At 38.3% G+C, this 25,995-nt stretch overlaps 1 protein-coding gene and 6 non-coding genes across 10 annotated transcripts; 3 read left to right on the top strand and 4 right to left on the bottom strand.

The window, feature by feature from the left end:
* The first annotated feature begins 358 nt into the window (after positions 1 to 358).
* LOC137494471 (U1 spliceosomal RNA) lies at positions 359 to 522 on the top strand. Its single transcript, XR_011014429.1, has one exon. It is a non-coding gene; the product is annotated as a U1 spliceosomal RNA (small nuclear RNA).
* A 1,842-nt stretch (positions 523 to 2,364) lies between these two features.
* trnal-cag (transfer RNA leucine (anticodon CAG)) lies at positions 2,365 to 2,447 on the top strand. Its single transcript has one exon. It is a non-coding gene; the product is annotated as a tRNA-Leu (tRNA).
* A 7,291-nt stretch (positions 2,448 to 9,738) lies between these two features.
* trnav-cac (transfer RNA valine (anticodon CAC)) lies at positions 9,739 to 9,811 on the bottom strand. The gene has a single exon. It is a non-coding gene; the product is annotated as a tRNA-Val (tRNA).
* Positions 9,812 to 9,915: 104 nt separating this feature from the next.
* On the bottom strand, positions 9,916 to 9,988 carry trnav-aac (transfer RNA valine (anticodon AAC)). Its single transcript has one exon. It is a non-coding gene; the product is annotated as a tRNA-Val (tRNA).
* Positions 9,989 to 11,321: 1,333 nt separating this feature from the next.
* trnal-cag (transfer RNA leucine (anticodon CAG)) lies at positions 11,322 to 11,404 on the top strand. The gene has a single exon. It is a non-coding gene; the product is annotated as a tRNA-Leu (tRNA).
* A 1,064-nt stretch (positions 11,405 to 12,468) lies between these two features.
* On the bottom strand, positions 12,469 to 12,541 carry trnav-cac (transfer RNA valine (anticodon CAC)). Its single transcript has one exon. It is a non-coding gene; the product is annotated as a tRNA-Val (tRNA).
* A 3,845-nt stretch (positions 12,542 to 16,386) lies between these two features.
* On the bottom strand, positions 16,387 to 25,077 carry LOC137490868 (uncharacterized). Of its 4 annotated transcripts, none has more exons than XM_073947831.1 (3): positions 24,919 to 25,077; positions 23,794 to 23,977; positions 16,387 to 19,955 (listed from the first exon to the last, which is right to left on the bottom strand). In XM_073947831.1, exons 2-3 carry the CDS (start codon positions 23,876 to 23,878, stop codon positions 18,982 to 18,984), a joined length of 1,059 nt encoding a protein of 352 aa, XP_073803932.1. In that variant the 5' UTR covers positions 23,879 to 23,977; positions 24,919 to 25,077; the 3' UTR covers positions 16,387 to 18,981. The 4 variants fall into 4 exon arrangements, with proteins under 4 accessions (XP_073803932.1, XP_073803930.1, XP_073803931.1 ...); XM_073947829.1 differs by having other exon boundaries at positions 23,794 to 23,943; XM_073947830.1 differs by lacking the exon at positions 24,919 to 25,077 and adding an exon at positions 24,462 to 24,494.
* Positions 25,078 to 25,995: the final 918 nt, after the last annotated feature.

The raw sequence follows: 25,995 nt of genomic DNA, 5'->3' as shown, positions 1-25,995 counted from the left end.
AACGACATCTGTAGAGAAAGAAAACAGATGGAGGAAAAGAAAGAAAGAACAAGAGGATCCCCTCCCCCCATAGAGGGTCTGTTATCCCCAGATCGAGTGCGTCCAGTGGAATACATGTGTTGGCAGCCCCAACTGATGACAAAACACAAAGCAAGCATCTGGAGGAAGCTCAAACTCTTCATGCGTTGCCACAGTTACTAGCGAGTGGTTTGCAAGCACAGGCACGTCTGCTGCAAGTACAGCGCCGTCAGGAGACAGGGGTTGCTGGCCCATTCCCCATGCTCGGTGGCTGGGCATCACCGCCCTGGAGTACGGCCGATAGAAAACGGCGGCTGCCATTTGCGCCGCCCGGCAACTCATACCTACCTGGCAGGGGAGATACCATGATCAAGAAGGTGGTTCACCCAGGTCGAGGTTTGGCCATTGCACTCCGGCCACGCTGACCCCTACGAATTCCCCAAATGTGGGAGTCTTGACTGCATAATTTCTGGTAGTGGGGGACTGGGTTCGCGCTCTCCCCTGAGCACAGTGGTTCAAGACAGAGTTCAGGCGAAAGCATCGGGCCCGGCTGGAGCGGCGCTTCCCTCTCTTCCTCGTCCTTGGCCAAGCCTCTTTTGCTCCAGTAGAGCTGCGCGCGCCTGTGGAAGGCCTGCCCACCCGTCGCTAGAAGAGTCTGTTCTGACGCCGAAAACTACTCGAAAGATCCACCCTTAATGCAGTTTGACCAGGTGAAGGAACACGCAAAGAGAGCCCCCGGTGGCTTTTGTCCGCCAAGCGAGTGTGCCCTGTGGAATGTCAGAATTTTATTTGCCGGCCGGCCGCTGTTACTGACAGAACGAATGTAGACCGTGTGAAAGGTCATCATTTTTTCTGCCATTAAGTAAGCGAACGCTTCTGCTCGGATCAGAGGTAACATTGTTTCAAGAACTGCAATCTTTTGCAGACGTCTGTGGTTTGAGGTTTGCAGGGAATTTTTTCGTCAAATCCTCGTACAACGTCAAGTCATGACATTTGACAGATCCACGCCCTAGTATCATGGGTCATCCAGTGAGCAGAGAGCCATAAAACAAGGATAAAACAAGGCGTACGCGTTGGTCAATCGAGCGGACAAAGCCAACTCAGCGTGACAAGCTCCCTGCAGGTATTAGGGCCAATTTACAATCCGGGCCCGACACAGCTGTACAGGTCCTTGCGAAATGTCCCCTTTCGTCACATTTGAAGCACCTGAATTCTGGGCGTTCCTTCATCACATTTTCTGAGCTCATGCATAGTCGACAGGTTTTTACCTGATTGGTGTGCATGACTCTAAAGTGCTGTGGCGCTTCCGCCGCCTCGATTTTGGTACTGTATGGTAAGGAGACCATCTCTTCCGGAAATCTGTTTTTTACAAACCTTGTTCCATCTTCTATGTTTGTGCCAGGATACAATCTTCTTTTAATTTTAGATATGGGGAAAACTCCCCATCTCTCTAGCTTGCTTAAAATTTCTTCATTTGCTAGGTAAACAGGCAGATGCTTGAACGAAACAACATAGTCTCTGTTTTGTAACCTCCGTACTTCAGATTTCACTCCTTTAATTGTCAATCCATTGTCTATTAAAATTTCGGTGTCATCTTCAGTCTCCATTGTTACTTCATACTCCCTTTGTTTGTTTGGGTCTCACCGCCAGCATTCTTCCTTCTCCAATCAGCTCCGTGACTGCTTTGGTTATATCAAATCTTCTTGCATCTTTTACATTTTCTACTTCTACAGTTACTTTTGCTTCCTTTGTGCATACTCTTCTTTGTACCTCTTGCTTATCCTTACCTTTCTCACCTCTTCGTTGGCCGGGCTCTTCATTTTATTTATCTCTTTGTCTGTTGTCAAGTCCATTTTCTTTACCTCTCCGTCTATTATCCAGCCCATTTTCTTTATCCTTTCTTGCAAGTCCCTCCATTTCCATGTCGTTGCCGGGGAATCTGTCCATGATTAAAAATAAAACACACTACATAACCACCCTTCAGTCAGCAAAATGCTGCTGTTAGGTGGTTTTTAAAGACAAAAAGAAAACAAACAAACAAAAACACTCAAGGTCAATAAACAAAAAGGTAGACAAACAAAATGGGGAGAGCCTTTCTCTCCTTACTGCTGCCAACTCACTTCCTGTTTGCTCTATAGCCCCCTCAGGGTGGTGTGGCCGTAAGCAATGACAGCTGTCAAGTGTTGGCTATTGAAACTAGGCGCAGCCCCAGGAGGCGAGCACAGATTAGCTGCCTGCAGCGCCAATGAGCTGGACAGCCGGAGCTGGGCAAGCTGTGAAGCACCAGATTCCATGTCACGGTACTGCGGTGTGGCTCCCAGGAGACAGCTCCTGCCAAGCTTGCATGTCAGGATGGCCGAGCGGTCTAAGGCGCTGCGTTCAGGTCGCAGTCTCCCCTGGAGGCGTGGGTTCGAATCCCACTTCTGACAAACCGAGCCTGCGGCAGTGCGCTCAGGCTGAATTCTTTAACTCTCTGCCCCCATGTCCGAATGATACAGTAACACTGACAAAGTGCCGCATCACGCGGGCTTTATTTATTTCCAATATTTTTATTGCATTTTTTCCAGATATTATACAAACTTGCAAATGTATATGAAGAATAGAAGTCCTATCAGCAAAGAGATGACATGAAATACATAGCAATAAAAACAAGAAATCTGTAGAACTCTTTAAACAACCTTACATTTTTCTAACCCCTTCTATGCACCATCCCTCCCATCTCCCACCCCTCCCTATTTTCTGAGGCCTTCAATAAGTATGTAACAGTGAATCAAGACACTGATAAATAAATAATAAACATATAACCAAATAAATGATAACATTAGAAAAAAAATATATAAATAAAATAAATAAAAATAAATATATGGGTAAATACAAAGGATGAAAATGTAAAATAAAAACTAGAAGTCTCTCTTTCTCCCTTTCGAAATTCTAGTCAGCAGTTCCTGAAATGTTAAGGTTCTCAATGACAGACAGCATGGGACTCCATGTTTTGTTAAAGGAGTTCAGTGATCCTTTAAAACAATGTCTCAGTTTTTCAAGATAGATGCAATTAAGAACCTCTTTAATCCAGTTTTCTGATGAGGGAGGGGACACATGTTTCCATTTGAGGAGAATTGCGCGCCTGGCGAGCAAGGTGGTAAAGGCAATGACGCAGCGTGATGTTTGTGTAATTGGGAAAGGAAGATAACCAAAAAGTGCAGTCAGAGGGTCAGGAGTGATGATTATATTAAGAGCTTGAGAAAGAATTTTAAAAATATTAGACCAAAAGGTTGTTAACTTTGAACATGACCAAAACATGTGAAGGTAATCGGCCGGTGACTGCTTACATCTGTTACAGGCATCACTTCTGTCTGGGAATATTCTAGAAAGTTTGGCATTAGTGAAATGGGTCCTATGAAGTACTTTACATTGTAGTAGGCCATGTCTGGCACAAATAGATGAAGAATGAACTAAACTAAGAATGTCTTTCCATTGGTCCTCAGAAATCTCAATACCCAGATCTTGCTCCCATGTTTGTTTAAGTAAACCAGTTGGAGATGGAAGCAAAGTAGTTATTCCAACATAAATTGTAGTTATCAGCCGTCTTTGACTTGGATTGAGGTTAAGAATATGATCAAACTCTGATTCGGGGGGGCGATTAGGAAAATGGGGGAATAGTTTTTGAACAAAATGTCTCACTTGAAAGAAACGGAAAAGATGGTTGTTGGGGAGATCAAATTTAGTTGATAGGAGTGAAAAGGAGGAGAAAACATTATTATCATACAGATCATTTAAAGTGGCTAGGCCTTTCATTGACCAAGTATTAAAAACACGATCTAATGTAGAGGGAGGGAATAAATGGTTATTAGAGATTGGCATATGAATTGAGGCACTATGAAGACCAAAATGTTTTCTAAACTGTTGCCAAATTTTCAAAGTGTTATTAACTATTGGGTTATTTGATGCTTTGTGTATTTCAAGGGGAAGTTGGGAATAGACTCTAGAACGTAGACAATGTGAAGAGGCAGATAACTCTATATGTGTCCAAGGTGGGTCAGGAACACCAGTTTTGTGACCAATCCAATAAAGTATTTTGACGATATTACAAGCCCAAAAGTAATATTGAAAATTTGGGAGCGCAAGACCCCCTTCAGATTTGGGAAGCTGAAGAACTGACTTTCTGATACGAGCTGGTTTGTTACACCAAATGAACCCGCGCAAAAGTTGCTCTAGGCTAGTAAAAAACGATTTGTTTATGGAGACTGGGATATGTTGAAAAAGGTATAAAAACTTGGGAAGAATTATCATTTTGATAAGATTTACCCGACCTATTATGGAAAGGGGGAGGGAACTCCAGCGAGCTATATCAGATTTGCATTTATCTAAAAGTGGTATGAAATTTTTAAGAAATAAGTCTTTAAAAGAACCCGAAATAAATATACCAAGATATTTAAATCCTTCTGAAGCTAACTGAAAAGGAAATGAAGAGTAAGGGAGGGCTTTAGCCAGCTTGTTAATAGAAAATAATTCACTCTTTTGAAAATTAATCTTGTATCCTGAAAGGGCACCAAACTGGTCCAGAATTGAAAGTATGGGTGGAAGAGAGGCTAAGGGGTCTGAAATATATAACAATAAGTCATCTGCGTAAAGAGAGAGTTTATGTACTTGTTCATAACGAGTGATGCCTTGGAAGGCATCAACGCTACGGAGCCATATGGCTAGTGGTTCAATGGCAATATTAAATAATAGTGGGGAGAGTGGACAGCCCTGACGTGTCCCACGGTGAAGAAAAAAAGGTGAGGAGCGGTTGCCATTGGTGTGTATTGATGCGGAAGGACGAGTATACAACAGTTTAATCCAGGAAATGAAGTTAGGATCGAATCCAAATTTTTCTAACGCAAAAAAGAGGTATGCCCACTCTACGCGGTCGAAAGCTTTCTCCGCATCTAATGATAATACAATTTCAGGGGTACTGGTTGAGGGGGAAGAAATTATATTAAGTAATCTTCGAGTGTTAAAAAAAGAATGTCTTTGTATGGTAAAGCCTGTTTGGTCTAATGAAATAATTTGAGGCATTATTTCTTGAATGCGAAGGGCGAGAATTTTAGTTAATATCTTACAGTCAACGTTTAGCAAAGAAATAGGTCTATAATTTTCACATGCTGTGGGATCTTTATCTTTTTTTAAAAGTAGTGATATAGAAGCCGTATAAAGGGTTTCGGGTAATTGGCCTGTTTGAAAAGAATCATTGTACATCCTGACTAATACTGGTATTAGTGAAGTAGAGTATTTTTTGTAGAATTCCACTGTAAACCCATCCGGGCCTGGGGACTTCCCGTTTTGCATTAACCTAATAGCATCATGGATTTCTTGCGGAGATATGGGGTTGCCAAGCTTTTTAGAGATGTCTATGTCAATTTTGGGATATATCAAGTCATCTAAAGGGTTTGGACTTGATAAAGACGTTGATAAATGTTGAGATGAATAAAGGTTGATATAGAAGTCAACAAACAGACTATTAATTTCAGTTGGATCAGTGGTAAAACTGCCGTTAGGGGATTTGATTTTATGTATTTGTCTAGTGGTGCTGGAAGCACGGGCCTGTTGCGCTAAAAGTCTGCCTGCTTTATCACCATGTTCAAAAAAGCGTTGCTTGGATTGGTGTAATCTTCTCTCAACAACATGTGTCATCATGCAATCGTATTCTGACTGTAATAAAAGACGTTTTTTATAAAGTGCAGGGGAAGGCGAGATAGCATAAGCTTCATCAATTTTACGAAGGTTGTCAAGAATGCGCTGACTGTTATTCTTTTCTACTTTTCGTATTTGTGAGACGAAAGAAATAACTTGGCCTCTAATATAAGCCTTTAGAGCTTCCCATAGAAACCCACTATTGACTCCAGGTTTATCATTGAATTCAATGTAGTAGCTAATTTGAGCAGCCAGAAAACTTTCAAATTCCTGATTTGTTAATAGGTGAGAGCTAAATTTCCAAAGGGGGGGAGCAGCAACTGTAGAGGGAAAGTCAATGTCGAGTGTAGTGGGTGCGTGATCTGAAATTACTATCGGATGATAATTACTATTGATGACAAAATTTAACAATTTGTTGTCAATCAGAAAAAAGTCAATTCTGGAAAAGGATTGGTGAGGTTGAGAGAAGAAAGAAAAAACTTTACTCTGGGGATTATATAATCTCCATGGGTCAGATATGTCCAAATGTGAAGAGTAGTCAATTAATACTTTCGCTGAATTAGATAATTTAATTTGCTTTGTAGACGACCTGTCAAGCATTGTGTCCTGAACAAGGTTGAAGTCTCCTCCAATAAGAATAAGGTGCTTATCTGTATTCGGAATTTTGGCAAAGAGGTTAATAAAAAACTTTTCATCATCCCAGTTTGGAGCGTAAACAGATACCAGAATTACTGGCAGGTTTAGTAGGGAGCCAGATACCATCACATAGCGGCCATTAACATCTTCAATTACATTTTCTGGCAAAAACGATATATTTTTGCTGATGATAATAGCTGCCCCTCTAGCTTTAGCAGAGAATTTGGAGTGAAATATATGGCTCATCCAAGCCCTCTTAATTCGCTGAGTATCTTTTGTTATTAAGTGTGTTTCTTGCAAGAATATAATGTCTCCTTTTAGATACTGTAGCTGCGTCATTACCTTACCAATCTTCACGGCACTATTCATTCCTTTAGTGTTCCAGGAAATCAGGCGCACTGCTTTACTCTTCTTATAGGAGCCAGTAGACATTTAACATGCTGTATAGGCTGAGGGAACTTGAAAATTGCAAGGTGTTCTGCTTTCTGTACTGGGGAAAGAGAGAGAAGGGAGAAAAAGGAAAGAAGAAGAAAAAAAAAAAAAAAGAAAAAAAAAGAAAAAAAAAAACAAAAAAAAAAAACAACAACAACATACACACATCTTAGATGTGGCCTTGTTGAAATACCCCCTACTATACGATTCATACCACCAGAGCACAACAGCTCAACGCGTTCTAACAATATCAGACTTCTAGCATCTCACTCTCAGGATAAACAAGGTTATCCCCCTTATATAGTATGTGAACAATTGAACAATAAACGAAGAACAACAGGGTAAGGAATGACATATTTCTAATGGAAAAAAAAGATATTAAACATAAATAAACAAGTAAAAAAAAAAAAAAAAAAAAAACAGAAAAGCAAAAAATAAATAGATAAATAAAAAATTAAATAAATAAAAATAATAATAAGTAAGATTAATAAATAAAATTAATTAAAAAAAAAAAAATATATATATATATATACATACATACATACATACACACATACATATATATATATACATACATACACACATACATACATACATACATACACACACACACACAAAGTATAAAGCGTATTTTAGGAAAGAATTATTTAAAAAATATATATAATATAAAAATTATTGTAGCAAAATGACGAAATGAGGTTATACACACACACACACACACACACATATATACATACATACATGCATACATACACACACATACAAAAAAATAATAATAATAATAAAAAAAATAAAATAAAAAAATAAAAATTAATAATAATAAATAAAAAAGGGCTGTATATAGCTATTGCACTTCAGTGCAGGCCCTTGTAACAGAAAGACTAAATAGACATTTAAAATGGTCAACAAAAAAAAATTGATAAAAAGGTTTTTTTTTTTTTATGCAAGACACTTAGAGGTATCGATCAAAAAGTAGCACACTATATTAATTATGATTTTAGCATCGCCAATCAGTCCAGAAATGTTGATACGAAAAGTGCTTCGGATGCCAACCTCAGACCTCCGCGAGGCGGGCAGATGCAACAAAGTCCTTGGCTTCTGCGACCGATGAAAGTCTCTTTCTCTCTCCGGCCTTTGTAACAATCGTTAATCTGGCTGGAAACAGCAAGGCTGGTCTAAGTCCGAGCCTATAGAGCTCGGACATCACGTCTCTGTATTTGGAGCGATCTTCCATTACCTCTGGAGCATAATCCTCAAAAACGGCAATTGGCGTGCCACGATAGAAGAGTTTCCCTCGTTTTGCTCTAGCTTCGCGGACAATCTTTTCCTTTTCTTGGAACCTGTGTAGACGAATGATGACAGGTCTGGGTCTCTGGCCGGGTTTCGGTTTCTCAGAAAGTGACCGGTGGGCTCTATCGCACTCCGGTGGAGAATTCAAGACTCCATTACCAAACACTTCAACAAGGAGCTCGGAAAAAAAGGTGGTTGGCCGAGGACCTTCAATAGATTCAGGCAGTCCAACGATCCGTATGTTGTTGCGTCGGCTACGGGATTCAAGATCTATGACCTTGGTGAGTAATTTTGAATTACTTTCCGTTAGCATTGTGCAAGTCGCTTCCAGAGATTGTGCGCGTTCCTCAAGTGAATTTGCGTAGGTTTCAAGACTGGCGATTTTTGAATTATGCTCTGTCACGGTAGACTGGATTTTATCTAGTTTTACTTCGAGTGCAGAAACTGTGTTTTTAAAGTCGGCTGAGAGAGCGGTTCGGATGTCCTCTAGGAGTTTTGCGATAGCCGACATGCTAACTTCCTTGCCCTCGTCTCCGTTCGCCTCCGTTTTCGGTTCCTTTTTGCTCGGTTTGGCTGATTTTGTTGCCATGATTCGAAGTTTAGTTGTGTGCTGTAAAAATGTTGTCCACTTGGAAGCAAATGTAGAGTAAAATGTGGGGTTTAAAGTAAATGAGAAGTAAAAAAGTGTAGGAGCGATCCTAAACGCGTGTCTACTCCATCCCTCCTCCGCCGGAAGTCCCTCATCACGCGGGCTTTAATGCAAGTGCACTGAAAGGGGATCCAAAGAATTGTCCTGGGATGGTGTTGCTTTTTAAGGTTTGCAGGGCATTTTTTTCGTCAAATCCTCGTACAACGTCAAGTCATGACATTTGACAGATCCATGCCCTTGTATCGTGGATCATCCAGTGAGCAGAGAGCCAATTGAGAATGTGCGTAAAAGCAAATCTGAATGTTTCCGCCCAGTTGCTAACAGGAGACCCTCCGCTTGTAAAGCCATCGTGATAACCACAGGAGCCTCCGGTTAGGGTGAGAGCACTGTCTTGTGGTGCCAGCGCAGAGAGACGGAAAGTCACTTTCCACAATGTTTTCATTCAATGTTCTACGCTGGTGGAATCACCTTCCCATTCCCACTCGGATTACGGATACACCGGTGTCCTTCAAACGACAGCTAACACCCATCTCTTCAGAGTACACCCGAACCCCGGTGAATATCCCTCTCTCTAAAGAAAACGAAACTCCTACTCCAGCACTAAATTCTCTGAGCACAAACAAATTACTTGGAATAAATAGCCCTTTTTCGTATGCATTGCCTCGTCTTGTTGAATACCTCCACTATTGTATGTCGCTTTGGACAAAAGTTTCGAACAGGAGACCTTTAGCGTGTAATGCAAACATGATAAACACTACACTACGGAAACCAATAGGCCAGTGCTGCTTCAAGTATTTATAGTCTTTTTTTATAGAGCTGTCTTGTACGGTCTGCACCGTGAAGGGCCAGCAAACGCACTGGCCACCTGCTCATGCACAACACAAAGCTAAAAGAAATCAGATTCTACGCAAGTTTGCGACACCGCGAGGGGAGGTAAATTCAAACTTCTAGCCTCACACCGCTCTGCAGAAAGAATGTTTTCAGTGAACGTCAGTACTCAACAGAAGCCTGATTTGACAATTGTCATAAAAGCCAGAGGTTGTTTCCGCCCAGTTTCGAACTGGGGACCTTTCGCGTGTGAGGCGAACGTGATAACCACTACACTACGGAAACCTTCAGGCAAATCGAGCTGATAACCCTTTTTGATTGGTTGCCAGTCGACGATCATTGCTGGTGCGGCAGTGGATGCTATTATTTTCTCGACAAAAGAAGAGCACTGTTTCTGCTCGGTTTCGAACCGAGGACCTCTCGCGTGTTAGGCTAACGTGATGACCACTACACTACAGAAACCCCACAAGCGCTTTAACCAGCGAAGTTAGGCCTGCAAGGATAAAACAAGGCGTACGCGTTGGTCAATCGAGCGGACAAAGCCAACTCAGCGTGACAAGCTCCCTGCAGGTATTAGGGCCAATTTACAATCCGGGCCCGACACAGCTGTACAGGTCCTTGCGAAATGTCCCCTTTCGTCACATCTGAAGCACCTGAATTCTGGGCGTTCCTTCATCACATTTTCTGAGCTCATGCATAGTCGACAGGTTTTTACCTGATTGGTGTGCATGACTCTAAAGTGCTGTGGCGCTTCCGCCGTCTCGATTTTGGTACTGTATGGTAAGGAGACCATCTCTTCCGGAAATCTGTTTTTTTACAAACCTTGTTCCATCTTCTATGTTTGTGCCAGGATACAATCTTCTTTTAATTTTAGATATGGGGAAAACTCCCCATCTCTCTAGCTTGCTTAAAATTTCTTCATTTGCTAGGTAAACAGGCAGATGCTTGAACGAAACAACATAGTCTCTGTTTTGTAACCTCCGTACTTCAGATTTCACTCCTTTAATTGTCAATCCATTGTCTATTAAAATTTCGGTGTCATCTTCAGTCTCCATTGTTACTTCATACTCCCTTTGTTTGTTTGGGTCTCACCGCCAGCATTCTTCCTTCTCCAATCAGCTCCGTGACTGCTTTGGTTATATCAAATCTTCTTGCATCTTTTACATTTTCTACTTCTACAGTTACTGTTGCTTCCTTTGTGCATACTCTTCTTTGTACTTCTTGCTTATCCTTACCTTTCTCACCTCTTCGTTGGCCGGGCTCTTCATTTTATTTATCTCTTTGTCTGTTGTCAAGTCCATTTTCTTTACCTCTCCGTCTATTATCCAGCCCATTTTCTTTATCCTTCTTTTGCAAGTCCCTCCATTTCCATGTCGTTGCCGGGGAATCTGTCCATGATTAAAAATAAAACACACTACATAACCACCCTTCAGTCAGCAAAATGCTGCTGTTAGGTGGTTTTTAAAGACAAAAAGAAAACAAACAAACAAAAACACTCAAGGTCAATAAACAAAAAGGTAGACAAACAAAATGGGGAGAGCCTTTCTCTCCTTACTGCTGCCCGCTCACTTCCTGTTTGCTCTATAGCCCCCTCAGGGTGGTGTGGCCGTAAGCAATGACAGCTGTCAAGTGTTGGCTTTTGAAACTAGGCGCAGCCCCAGGAGGCGAGCACAGATTAGCTGCCTGCAGCGCCAATGAGCTGGACAGCCGGAGCTGGGCAAGCTGTGAAGCACCAGATTCCATGTCACGGTACTGCGGCGTGGCTCCCAGGAGACAGCTCCTGCCAAGCTTGCATGTCAGGATGGCCGAGCGGTCTAAGGCGCTGCGTTCAGGTCGCAGTCTCCCCTGGAGGTGTGGGTTAGAATCCCACTTCTGACAAACCGAGCCTGCGGCAGTGCGCTCAGGCTGAATTCTTTAACTCTCTGCCCCCATGTCCGAATGATACAGTAACACTGACAAAGTGCCGCATCACGCGGGCTTTAATGCAAGTGCACTGAAAGGGGATCAAAAGAATTGTCCTGGGATGGTGTTGCTTTTTAAGGTTTGCAGGGCATTTTTTTCGTCAAATCCTCGTACAACGTCAAGTCATGACATTTGACAGATCCATGCCCTTGTATCATGGATCATCCAGTGAGCAGAGAGCCAATTGAGAATGTGCGTAAAAGCAAATCTGAATGTTTCCACCCAGTTGCTAACAGGAGACCCTCCGCTTGTAAAGCCATCGTGATAACCACAGGAGCCTCCGGTTAGGGTGAGAGCACTGTCTTGTGGTGCCAGCGCAGAGAGACGGAAAGTCACTTTCCACAATGTTTTCATTCAATGTTCTACGCTGGTGGAATCACCTTCCCATTCCCACTCGGATTACGGATACACCGGTGTCCTGCAAACGACAGCTGACACCCATCTCTTCAGAGTACACCCGAACCCCGGTGAATATCCCTCTCTCTAAAGAAAACGAAACTCCTACTCCAGCACTAAATTCTCTGAGCACAAACAAATTACTTGGAATAAATAGCCCTTTTTCGTATGCATTGCCTCGTCTTGTTGAATACCTCCACTATTGTATGTCGCTTTGGACAAAAGTGTCCGCTAATTGTATGCTTCCGCCCAGTTTCGAACAGGAGACCTTTAGCGTGTAATGCAAACATGATAAACACTACACTACGGAAACCAATAGGCCAGTGCTGCTTCAAGTATTTATAGTCTTTTTTTATAGAGCTGTCTTGCACGGTCCGCATCGTGGAGGGCCAGCAAACGCACTGGCCACCTGCTCATGCACAACACAAAGCTAAAAGAAATCAGATTCTACGCAAGTTTGCGACACCGCGAGGGGAGGTAAATTCAAACTTCTAGCCTCACACCGCTCTGCAGAAAGAATGTTTTCAGTGAACGTCAGTACTCAACAGAAGCCTGATTTGACAATTGTCATAAAAGCCAGAGGTTGTTTCCGCCCAGTTTCGAACTGGGGACCTTTCGCGTGTGAGGCGAACGTGATAACCACTACACTACGGAAACCTTCAGGCAAATCGAGCTGATAACCCTTTTTGATTGGGTGCCTGTCGACGATCATTGCTGGTGCGGCAGTGGATGCTATTATTTTCTCGCCAAAAGAAGAGCACTGTTTCTGCTCGGTTTCGAACCGAGGACCTTTCGCGTGTTAGGCGAACGCCGTCTCGATTTTGGTACTGTATGGTAAGGAGACCATCTCTTCCGGAAATCTGTTTTTTACAAACCTTGTTCCATCTTCTATGTTTGTGCCAGGATACAATCTTCTTTTAATTTTAGATATGGGGAAAACTCCCCATCTCTCTAGCTTGCTTAAAATTTCTTCATTTGCTAGGTAAACAGGCAGATGCTTGAACGAAACAACATAGTCTCTGTTTTGTAACCTCCGTACTTCAGATTTCACTCCTTTAATTGTCAATCCATTGTCTATTAAAATTTCGGTGTCATCTTCAGTCTCCATTGTTACTTCAGGTTTTTACCTGATTGGTGTGCATGACTCTAAAGTGCTGTGGCCCTTCCGCCGTCTTGATCACATGTTTTTGGATTTGTCAGGGAAACCAGAGCACCCAGAGGAAACCCACACGAACATGGGGAGAACATGCAAACTCCTCACAGTAACACCAACTGACCCAGCTTAGGCTCGAACTAGTGACCTTCTTGCTGTAAGGCGAACATGCTACCCACTGCACCACCATGCAGCCACCATACACATTTTTTCCTAAAATGTATATATATTTTAAGTCTTAGCTCTGCAATTTAACTATTTTTGTGGCAAATATTTTTTCATTATCTTTCAAACAGTAGGCTGAAAAAAAAAACAAATTTTAGAATAACAATTAAATTGCCGGCAATGTGGTGGCGCTGAGGGTGGAACGTTCGCCTCACAGTAAGAAATTTGTTGGTTCGAGCCTCAGCTAGGTCAGGTGGCATTTCTGTGTGGAGTTTGCATGTTCTCCCTGTGTTTGTGTGGGTGTCCTCTGGGTGCTCTGGTTTCCTCCACAAATCCAAAGACATTTGGTACAGGTAAATTGAGTAGGCTCAAATATATATGTGTGTGTGTGTTTGGATGTTTCCCAGTGATGCATTGCAGCTGGAAGGGCATCTGTTGTGTAAAACATGGATGGTGCTGGATAAGCTCTTGGGTTATTCCATTGTAGCAACTCCAGACTAATAAAGGGACTAAGCTGCAAAGAAAATTAATGAATTTAGTCGGAATTTAAAGGTTTTTGCATCTGATTTCAATATATATTTTTGGAATTATAAGCTAAGCTTATTGTGCTGTAGGTTTTTGCTTCTACATTTTACCAACAGTAAACCGGAGCATTATTGAACAAAGAAACATACAAAAGAACCCTTCCTTTTCATTGATACAACCTTTATGCAAAAATCTCCAAAAATGAGCTCTCTACACTTTTGAGCGAACTCTATTCATTTTCCTGGTGTGAAGCTGATTCTGTTAAATTGCTCCCTGTTAGCAAAGTACAGCTCTGCAATTGCAGCGAGCTGGGCCACTGCATTTTGAGAGACACCTTCTCTCTGGAACGCTCTGGTCATGGTTGCTCCACGTCTTGTCAGCTTCAAAAGCCTTTTGTAGGATGTATGACATCACAAACATTATTAGCTGAAAAACTATTTAAAACAATTAATACCTTCATGACCAAATAATTACAATGCAACCACCTATCGTAAGCCTAATGAGCACGTAAAATTATATAAGTATCAAATGCACATTTGTTTGTGTGTGTGTGTGTGAGTGAAAGACAGCATGTAGTAGTGTGTGTAAGAGAGAGAGCCAGTACATGTTTATGAGAAAGCATGTAGAAGTGTGTGTGTGAGAGGGAGGGCTTATCTTTGTGAGTGAGAGCTTGTACATGTGTCTGTGAGATGTCGATGTGTTTGTGTTGGCAACATTGTATCATTTACAGTCATGCTAAAAAAGTATTTCTGAATTGAATTGAGATAGAATGTAGGTGTGTGTGAGAGAGAGCATGTACAAGAGTGAGTGTGTTAGTGAGAGTGTGTACAAGTGTGTGTGTGTGTGTGTGTGTGTGTGTGTGAGTGAGACTAGTTAGTTAGTGTTGTGCTGAAATTTGATATGTCCTGAAAACTTGTCAGCTCAAACAGTTATTTACTTTTTGGTTTTATTTATTTAATAAATGTATATGGTATTTAAGCAAAGTTTTAGGGTAACTGGATATAATTATAAAGAATAATATTTTGTACATAATATAATCAATTTTATTTTAAAATTTTATTTTAAATAATAATAGGCCTACACACATGTTTGTTTTTGTGAAAAGTGGGGACATTACATAGGTTTCCATTCATTTTATACTGTCCAAACTGTATATTGTATTGCCCTCACCCCACCCCACCCCTAAACCCAACCATCACAGGAGACTGTGTGCAGCTTTACTCTCTGATTAAACTCATTCAGTGTGATTTATAAGCATTTTGAGAAATGAGGACGTCACCAATGTCCTCATATTTCACCTCCTTTTTGTAATACCTGTGTCATACCCATGTCATTATACAGATTTGTGTCCTGATATGTCACAAAAACACGTACACACACACACACACACACACAGTCTAAAAATTGAATATTAAGCATGTAATATACACCCAGTCTAAAGCATGAAGTTTCCAGAAGCACTCAAACTGCTCAAGGCTGGGCTAATGCTGAGGTTTCATCTTTGGGTAGAGACTCAATAATATCCATCTGCACAGTGTGACATCACATTCGACCGGCGCGTGCGTGTGTGTGTGTGGCTTTTTTTCTGTGTTAGTGGGTGAGGCCGCAGGTTTCAAATCTCCCGGGTTTGCGCACGCAACTACTTGTGTTACGTAGATACAACATCAAAAAACACCTAATGACCCGTTATCAAGACGACTCATTTGAAGCACTATGAGTCGACTCTTTTATAGATGAATCAACAGTTTTAAACACTGTACACTTACAGATTTAAGCCTTAGCTGGATATTTCACTTCACTTAGAGCTGTGTTACACACTACATGGAAGGGCATTTTCAAAAAAACCATAATATGGGCTCTTTAACAAAATATATACACTATTTAAATAAAATAGAAATCAACAAGTGAAATAGAAGAAACTGTAGAACTGTTATGGTTATAAACTATATAAATACACACACATGTGAGGGTCCATCTATTAGTCCCATGACGGAGCTAACAGCATGGGTGAAGGTTAAATGCGTGTAAACCTTTTAGCACATGTGAAAAGAAATATTTTTGTTCGTTATAATTTATTTTAATTTGTTTCTAGCTCTGTATTTTAATCTGACTCCAATTTATAATAATTTTAGATTTAGATTCATCTAATTCAAGCTGATTACCTTATAGGTTGTGATTAGGTCTAATTTAGATTGATTAACCTGATAAATCCTTATATTCAATTAATGTTTCATCGTTTACTCAAAGTCGCTTAGAGTCAGTATGCTGGCCAGTTTCATCTGCTCACGGACATATCTTCTCCAGTTCCGATTCTTAGCAGATATGCTAATTTCCTTTAAGTAATAATAGGCCGCCTCATGCTTGGTTATACTTAAAGAAAGTTTAATTTAGCTTAGTCAGAGAATATAACTGAAAGCTAATTTCCTTTAAGTAATAATAGGCCGCCCCATGCTTGCTCATACTTAAAGAAAGTTTGATTTAGCCCCTAGATTATATCATACCCCCGGATTATATCATCAGTGATTGTCAGAAATCAACAGGTCTCTAATGCTGTGCCCATGCTCCATCCATTGCGGCTGAATGGATGACTAATCCTGGTCGTAGGCTGCGGAAACATCAGCCTCAACAATCTACTAGATTTAAATGATTTCAGGAGATATTAGAGTCAAACAAGAATTTGACATTTATTTGTTAGGAAAAGATTTTCCATTCCAGTTCACATAATTAAACAAAATAAGCCAATCAAGATTGTACAACATCAATTACTCAAAGATACATTGAAGAGTTAAAGAGGAATACCTGACCATGTAGAAATACATTGCAGCATATAAGTCCTGATGCAGAGCTCAGAGACTCACAACCTGCAATGGGGTATCCTGTCTACAGGATCCCACGGACACTTCTGCACCCTTTGCCTAAATACTCAAATCATCATAAATTCAACACAATAAATGCTTCACCAAGACTCTTGCCTGGTCATGAGTTGATGCGAAGACCATTCTTCCTGGAGTGGAGCATCTGGCAAAGATCTTTTTAAAGTCAAAACCCAAATCAACTGATATAAAGGAGATTGTAAAATATTACAGTGAAATTAAGACCTCTTTATCAATCACACAGAGACATTTAAAATCACACCAAACATGAATATAAAGCCACAAGATACACCATATTAAGAATTTAAACATTCTGTGTGGAATGTGAGTGAGCTGCTCTGGTGGAGAAGGTAAAGTCCAGGGCAAAGAGGGGGGCTCAGGATGCACGATCGAGACAAACTGAACAACTGGTTTTCTAGCTGATCTTCTTCTCAAATTAGAAAGTTTATTGTTTTAGTGCCTGACCATTCTCATGGTCTTGTCTCGTGTGGAGTTCCATAACAGTTTGCAGATTTTAATATTATGGAGAGATATAGCCATCCTTACAATATTATGTGCATATCTAATCTTAAACTGTAGTTCCCCTGTACACTGCAACGAGAACCTCAGTCAATAATATTTATGTAAAACTGAATTTTTGTTGCATCATATGATCATATTTTAAACTTTTCATAAAATCATCAAACAATGTGTACCTAAAAAGCATTTTCTAAGAAATAAAAAAAAGTTCTGTCCTATTGTCACTAAGTTATTGTTACTTTTTTTCTACTGGATATGTGGTTTATATCTAGTATATATATTTTAAATATATATATATTGATTTGTCTATTTGCTGGCTTGCTATCAGAAAACAAACACTAAGCTAGGCAATAAATTAATTAAATTCTACAATTACAAGTGATTTGTAATTTGTTCATTTATACCCCATTTTTGTTTGATAATGTTTTTCTATGCAGACTTTATGTGTTGGTCTAATATTTGTATAAAGATAGTTTGCATTTGCATTTACTCATTTAGCAGCTTTTATCCTGCGACAACAACTAATGACAAAAGAAGAAACAGACTCAGCCTATTAAAGGTTCAGAGCTTGTGTTTTTAAATGCTAACAAACCTTAAGCCAAGTCCAACAAGTAAAGCCACACAATGTTGTTTTAAAGCTTATTTAATTTTAATTTTTTTAAAAATGGACTGTTCTATTCTCAAGTCAAGTTGTTAAGCTCATTAGGCCCTGTGGCTTTTGTATTTTTATATGTATTATCTTTCACTTAAATTGCTGTTTCATAAAAACATCTACTGGGAAGAGTTGCCATATTTCATATAAAGATTTTATGGCACAAACACGTTATTTAATTTAAAGCTTACTTGTTTTTATTTATTATAAAGCCTAGCTTGATGTACACTATTTTGTTTTTCTTTTGCTTATTTTATTGTTGTGATTTATAAAGTAATCTGATTTGTTATGAAAGCTTTTCTGGTAAAATAATAATAATAATAAAACAATAAACAACAATTAAACAGTGTTTAAGTGTCTAATGCTGGCAGCATCATGTTAGAAAACTATTCACAAAGACTATTTGATTTATTAAATAATTCATTTCTTATGCTTTCTTTCATGTTATGTGACAAAATGAATGAATGACTCGGATGAACTAAAAGATTCATTAATTCGCTCATGTGCACGATGTGAAGCTGCTTTGACATGATCTACATTGTAAAAGCGCTATACAAATAAAGCTGAATTGAATTGAATAGTGTGAGACAAGATCAGTTAATTTTTCGAGTCCTCTATCGAGTCGTTCGTTCACCACATGAAAGACTACAGCCAAACATATGCATTTATATGCCAATCATATGCATTTAGAGCCAGAAAAAGAATTGATCTGTTCACCTCTCGAGTCCTCGGGTTTGAGTTATTCTGTCACGTGATGAACGAACGACTCAAGAACCAGAAGACTCGAAAGGTGAACTAATTATCATGGCTCCAATCGGCTCAGACTGGGTACATTGGTTAAAATTATATGTGACTGTCATTGTAACGTGAACGCACCACTGACATTTGAATACATGAAGAGGTGAGCTGAGCAAACAGACAACAATACCTATAGACAAAAGAGCAGGTAAACATTGAATTATTATTTTCTCATTCTTATAGTATTCTATTTATGACTTATTTGTCGTGTGATCAACCTTCTGGGCTAGTTGTAGATGTGTTTGGAAGCAATTCGTAACATTTTAATAATATTTTGGCAAATTGAACCAAATTAACGAAATGACTCGAAAAAAGATTTGTTCATCTCGATCAGTAAATAAAATGATCCGAACTTCCCATCACTATTGAGCATGCGAAATTCTGTTGTACGCCACTGCGAAAAGGGGCGGGATTAAACAAGATGATTAGACATGAATGGTTTCTCTCCAGTGTGGCTCATGATGTGTTGATTAAGGTGTGATGATTGGCTGAAACTCTTCCCACACTGAGTGCATGTGAATGGTTTCTCTCCACTGTGGATCCTAATGTGTTGATTAAGGTGTGATGAACAGTTAAAACACTTCCCACACTGAGTGCATGTGAATGGTTTCTCTCCAGTGTGGATCCTCATGTGTTGATGAAGGTGTGATGAGCAGGTAAAACTCTTCCCACACTGAGTGCATGTGAATGGTTTCTCTCCAGTGTGGATTGTCATGTGACAGTTAAGGTTTGATGATTGGCTGAAACTCTTCCCACACTGAGGGCAAGTGAATGGTTTCTCTCCAGTGTGTATTTTCATGTGACAGTTAAGGTGTGATGATTGGCTGAAACTCTTCCCACAGTGAGGGCATGTGAATGGTTTCTCTCCAGTGTGTATTTTCATGTGACAGTTAAGATGTGATGAATGGCTGAAACTCTTACCACACTGAGGACATGTGAATGGTTTCTCTCCAGTGTGGATCCTCACGTGTAGATTAAGGGATGATGATTGGCTGAAACTCTTCCCACACTGAGTGCATGTGAATGGTTTTTCTCCAGTGTGGATCCTCATGTGTAGATTAAGGGATGATGATTGGCTGAAACTCTTCCCACACTGAGTGCATGTGAATGGTTTCTCTCCAGTGTGGATCCTCATGTGAATCTTAAGGGATGATGATTGGTTGAAACTCTTCCCACACTGAGTGCATGTAAACGGTTTCTCTCCAGCGTGGATCATCATGTGAAACTTAAGATCGTCTTTTCTTCCAAAACTCTTTACACACTGAGTGCAGATGAAATGGTTCTTGTCTCTCCTTTTCAAAATACCATCAGTCTGTAAATAGTTTTTTTCCTCAATTTTGACACGATGTTCCTCCTCTTTACTCCCCTCATTCACTTCAATTAAGTCTGAAATAAATAAATACAACAGTTTTCATTAAGTCTTAAAAACTCTCATCAAAAGCTGAAAAGTGAGAAGACACAGGAAACATTGGCTACACACACTGTAATTTTGGTGCAAATTAAAATGTAAAATAAATCAGATCATATTGTGTTTGGTCCATTAACGTGTACACATTTATACAAAGACTTGGATTTCATTACAGAGGTCCTAATTTATTTATTTATTTTACCTTTTTAAGATTAAGTTCATACATTGATTGTTTTAAAACATCTTTTTCATAATACTTTAATATGAGGAATAAAACACTGCTTATTGTCAAAACTCATTCCTAGGAACTTTACCTTTTTCACAACTTGTATAGTTTCTCTATCTAAAAAAGCTCCTGATCTAAATGCATAGATCTTAAAAAACAAAAATGCATGCATACAGTTTTTGACTTAGAAAAATGAAAACCATTTAAAACTGACCAGTCATATATTTTATTTATACATATTTAAATTTGTTTCTTGATTGTATACATATTTTACCCTTTATAACAAATACATAAATCATCTACATATAGACTACGAAATATATTATACCCATTAACATTTACAATATTATTAATTTTAATACTAAATGGTGTTACTGATAGTATACTTTCTTGGGGCACTTCTGATTCTCATATATGCTATATATGCTCATATATTCAGATAATATAGTTTTCATACGCACACGAAAAACTCTATTGAATAAAAAAAAAATTTGCAATAAAATTAGGCAAATTTCCTCAAACACCCATCTCGTGAAAATCTTTTAAAATACCATACCTCCTGGTAGTGTCAAAGGCCTTTTCCAGATTAAAAAAAAAAAAAAAAACTGCTTGTATGTGTTCTTTTTTTAATAAAACCATCTCGTACAAAAGATTCTAATCGTATAAGATGGTCAAGAGTACTTTTCCCTCTTCTAAACCCACACTGATATTTATTAATCTTCTGTTTTTTTTTTTTTTTTCTTAATCCACACCAATCGATCATTAATCATTCGTTCCATTGTTTTGCAAAGGCAACTGGTAAGTGCTATTGGACGATAATTAGTTGATTGATCTTTTCCTGGTTTAGGTATTGGTATAATAGTAGCTTCTTTCTAAAAGGCTAGTATTTCTCCTAATTTGCAGATATTGTTAACCCGACAAGATGCAGAAATGCCATCTAAAAAGATGACCTGCTGTTTGTCCAGTCAGGGACATTGACAACATAAATATACAAATTACAATGTTAACCCGGGGTTTTTGATTGTGAAACGTCTGTTAATGAACATCAGGTATAGCATGAGCAGTGTGGAAGAAGATTACAGATAATACAGGATTCTGTTTATCCAGTGTTAAAATGACGCGGAGTTAATCATTTCAAGCGTTAAAAGCTCTACAAACACTCAGCCTCAGCTCTCAGAATAAACAGAGCACAATGACAAACAGTGACATACATAAATTGTCAATCATATCATAGCAGTGACCTGATCTCATATGCTATTGTTTTAGAACTTACAATTATTGGAGAAATGACCAGGAATAATAAACAATAGAAAACAGTAAAACTCAAGGGCGAACTGGCCATAGGGAGACATAGGGACATTTCCCAATGGTCTGACAGTCATCTGACCTGCTGCCATCGTGATTCTGGCCCGCTCTGCCCCCACTTATCATAAACATTGCGCTTCACTCCCCATACTTAATTTAGTAATAGGAAATTAATCCTTAACAAAGTATGAAAGTACAATTATTAAGCACATTATAAATGTGGTTGTAAGTCAGGAATACAGCATATGTAGCTGCAGTTATAAACTGTTTAATAACGCTTATTAATTTAGAGTTAATGCTAAACAGATAATGCTAAACAAATAATGAATTCAGTATTTGCTAATGCATAATAAATGGTTTATAGTGTGTAGTTATTGTAAAGTGTTACCAAATTATCTTTTGTCTTAGACCTTTAGACCTGTCCTACCTCCCTGACTCTTTATCCCTCCTTTCTGCTTTATAGCCATGCTTAGTGAACGTAACACCATCGTTAAATTACATACACTTTACATAAACTATGCAAAACTCGCTGTGTGCTGACACCTCTGCAAAAAAGGCTGTTAATTTGGTTTCATGGCGCATGATCGACGCTTAACTTTTTGGCGTGAATGCAAACAACCGGGATTCACACAGGAGCATGTGTGAGTTGCTGGTTTTCTGTACGCATGCATCAGTTTGCTTTCACAAGCGATGTTTCAGTTGCACATTGAGAATAACAAACTCGCACGAGCAAAAAATGCCAAATGTAAATGGCCCCTAATGTCTTTATTTTGAGATTGCCACTCTTAATGAATACATTTGCATAAAGTAATTGTATCTAAATGCTTTCACTAGGGGACATTTTTTTTTGCCGCCCCCAGGAAAATCCCACCCTGGGCGATCGCCCACATTACCCATGCCTAAATCCGCCACTGGTATAGCTAAACGTTATTGTTCCACTATTATTTGTTTGTTTTGTCTCACATCGTCCCATCACATCATATAGTTTAGAATACTGTACAATGTTTTATAATGATTAATTATTTTAGTGTCAATTTCATTCAGCGTGTTAAAAATTGGGGCATCCACATTTTCTGACATACCTTAAACCAGGGTCTCTGCAGGTTTCACTAAGTTAAAATTAAGACTTTTATGACCATTATGAATGAAATTTTAGACTCATAAAAGACTAAAGAATTTTTCAAATGGCCTAGATTTTGTATTTGTCCTATCAAAAAATATATTATAATAAAAAAAAATATTATATTATTATTTTGGATATTTCTTAGTAAAAGATTTTAAATGTGTAAAAAAGCAAGCTCTACTTGTATCCACACACGTTTTTTCCAAAATAAACTTTCTTTAAAATAAATTTTTTTTTACAAATGTTTTAAAAACTATAACAAATTAAATCTATGCACAACAATCTGTCCAGGTCGATGTCCTCAGCAGTAAATACATGGAGCACGTTTAAACAAATGTTATTGTAAGGAAAATACTTAATCCATTATGATAAATAGAGTTAAAATGACCTTTTTAAACAAAAAAAGTTTAAAGTTTAATAGAGATGGATTGTTGGTGATTGTATAGGTTTTGGCCAGACTGGTTAACACAATATGAACAAAGGAAAATGAACACTTGTTTAAAAAAGCTTAAAGACCTACAACACAATTTTAGTAAATTTAAGACTTTTAAGGCCTAAAAATTTGATTTTGGAATTTAAGACATTTTAAGACTCCGTGGAAACCCTGTTTAAACACAATAGCCCTGGTAATTAGTTATTATGATAATGATTTAATTCTAATTCAGATACTATCTGTGAGAACTAGTAACAACTAGAAACAAGTTTAATCCCATGAGGTTAATTAAAAAAGGGGAATTGGGATCAATGGGACATATGCAAGTGGAAAGTACTAAGCTAACACTATCACTGCAACACTGTGAGAATACTGAAGGTCAAATATCGTCAGCTCAGTTAAACGCTTTTAATTTATGGTTTTTGTTTATTTTATATAGTACCAGTGTTCAATGAAGCTTTACAAACAGTAGTAGAACAAGAAAAAGCAATAACCTTAAGAAGGAAGAGAAAATGGGAGACTAATAATACATAAAATAATGACATAAGACACGAGAACAAGTGACGAAAGAAACTCATTCCTGTCTTTCAATGAGTGCTTATGTGCATTTAGGAGAACTAGGCAGCACACTCAGGGCTGCAAGATGGATTTAATTTAGTATTCTTATTATTAAAATATATCTGAATGAGGATCAAATGACTGAGTTGGTCTTTGAGAATGAAAACCAACCTGTTTGTTCCTGCAGATCTTCCTGTTTGACTGTGAATGTTTCTTCAATCTTCACATCTTCACTCTCCTCTTTAATAAACGCCATCTTTATAACAGTGTGGAGATCAGTCACTTCAGCAGGAGTTTTTTTCTGCGTTTGGACACTTTATCCTGTTTAAAATGAACAAAACAATAAAAAAATGTCCTGTTTAAAATAAATAAAACAGTGAACAAAAACAAGATAATTTCAACACTTGCTTCAACAGTTTTTTTATATGAGTCATTAACAAACAGAAATTATGTAAGTCTGAGCAAGCAACTTGGAATAGAGTGACATTATGCTATTTAATAAATTAAACCTTCACTAAAACACTTATCACACACTTTACTGTTGCTTTATTCAATCTTTTTTTAGGTATGTTCTTAATTGTTTAGTTTGTTTGATTTATTTTATTGTCTGCTTACAGCAACGTTGTAGCACTTATTTGCACAAGACAAGAATTTCCTCTCGGGACAAATAAAGTTTATCCTATCTTATTCAAACAATAGACCTTACAGTGAGTAAAATAGTAGTTCTTTGTATAAAGGGTTAAAATAATATTGTCAACAGCAGGTTCATCTAACATTAAATGAACACACTGAAATTTTAATCAGTTGGTTTACATCTGTGTACAAGCTTTAAAACAAACCTTTCTCCAGTTGAATCACAGTGTGGGAGCGGCGCAGCCGTATGACGTCACACCACCATGCCACAATAAAAGTCTTTTTTTGTTTAGCTTTTTCCCCCTACTCACTCTTAATTATGAGTCATGACTTATCGATACATTTCTCCCTCATTTTCCACTTTATAATTTATCTGCTTTTTGTTTTGTATTTGTAATGAATGGGGAAACATCAAATTTTTATATAAATTTATATACGTAATAGGTTGAAACTTATTTGGGCTACAGTCCATTTGTCAGGATAAAATCAATATTTATAACCAAACCAAACAAACACATAACTAAATAGTTGTAAAAAAGCTTTTAAAAATGACTGAAAAACTTAATACACTGTTGAACAATGCATGCACATGTTTAGATTTTACATTTTATAATGTTAGCAATCAGATATTATTTGAGTGTAAATTCAGAATGTGCAACTCACCTTTCCAGTCTTCAATGAAGAAGTGGGATGAGAAATGGCCTCAGTCGTTTTTTTTGTTTTTTTTTTTTGTGTTGTTGTTGTTGGTAATAATCTCAATGTAGGAATCAACAATCGTAGTTTGTCCTCCAAAGTTGTTCTCTTATAGCTAAATAAGCCAATGAAGTTTCTTTTAAGAACGCAGAATATATAAGGTGCGTTCGACTTCATGCAGCGCTGCGCAGATCGATCGAAATCTGTCTTAAAGCGGTGCATTCTGGTTAGAAATCTTGTCCGGATTGATGCTGCGCCGACGCCACGTGACTGTCACATGTGGCATCAAAGTACCGCGACATCGCTCCGAGATCAGACGGCAAACTCAGACCATGCAGCTTCTGAAGAGCGACTGCAGGAGCTTTGATGACGACACCGATATTACACGATTGGCCGAGTTCACCACATGACAACAAACACGTGTATTTTGGGTTTATAATTGGACAAATTCCGATTCAAAAGTTTCAAAACAAACAATTCACTTTTTACACCCTCTCTATCCTGTACACATCTTGCTTATTAAAAGACTACAAATATTTTACTGCAGTAATCATCTTTTGTTAAATAATCTGGTTATAAAGGTTAGCTTGTTTGCACAGGTTTATTTTTAATTTTTTTTTTTATACAGACTATTTACTGCATTCATCTCCATGAACTATTTTATTTAATAATTATAAAATGGTTTTATTATTATAATATAAATATCTATTTTATTTCCTGTCTAGCAGTTTATAGACTACCTGCTCTTTCTAGAAAACTTCTACATAGCTCACTTATTTTACCTTTTGTTCTTTTCAACACAATCTTTTTGGATTAAAATGCTTTTTTGAAAATTCATTCATCATCCAAAATAATGTCATTTATTAAGACCTAATCAAAACACCTTGTTTTGCTTTTTACATTGGAAATTTTTATATCTATAAATGTACATATATGTAAACCCTTTTTTAGCATATTTAAACAAGAAGTATTAGCCTAAAGATTGATGTTTAACTCCTAGAATTTATGCTTATTGCTTTGTATTTAATAGACCTGTTCGTTTTTATG

The sequence above is a fragment of the Danio rerio genome, chromosome 4 (genome assembly GCF_049306965.1).
Source record: "Danio rerio strain Tuebingen ecotype United States chromosome 4, GRCz12tu, whole genome shotgun sequence".
Lineage (NCBI taxonomy): Eukaryota > Metazoa > Chordata > Actinopteri > Cypriniformes > Danionidae > Danio > Danio rerio.
This window is presented reverse-complemented; position numbering and strand designations above follow the sequence as displayed.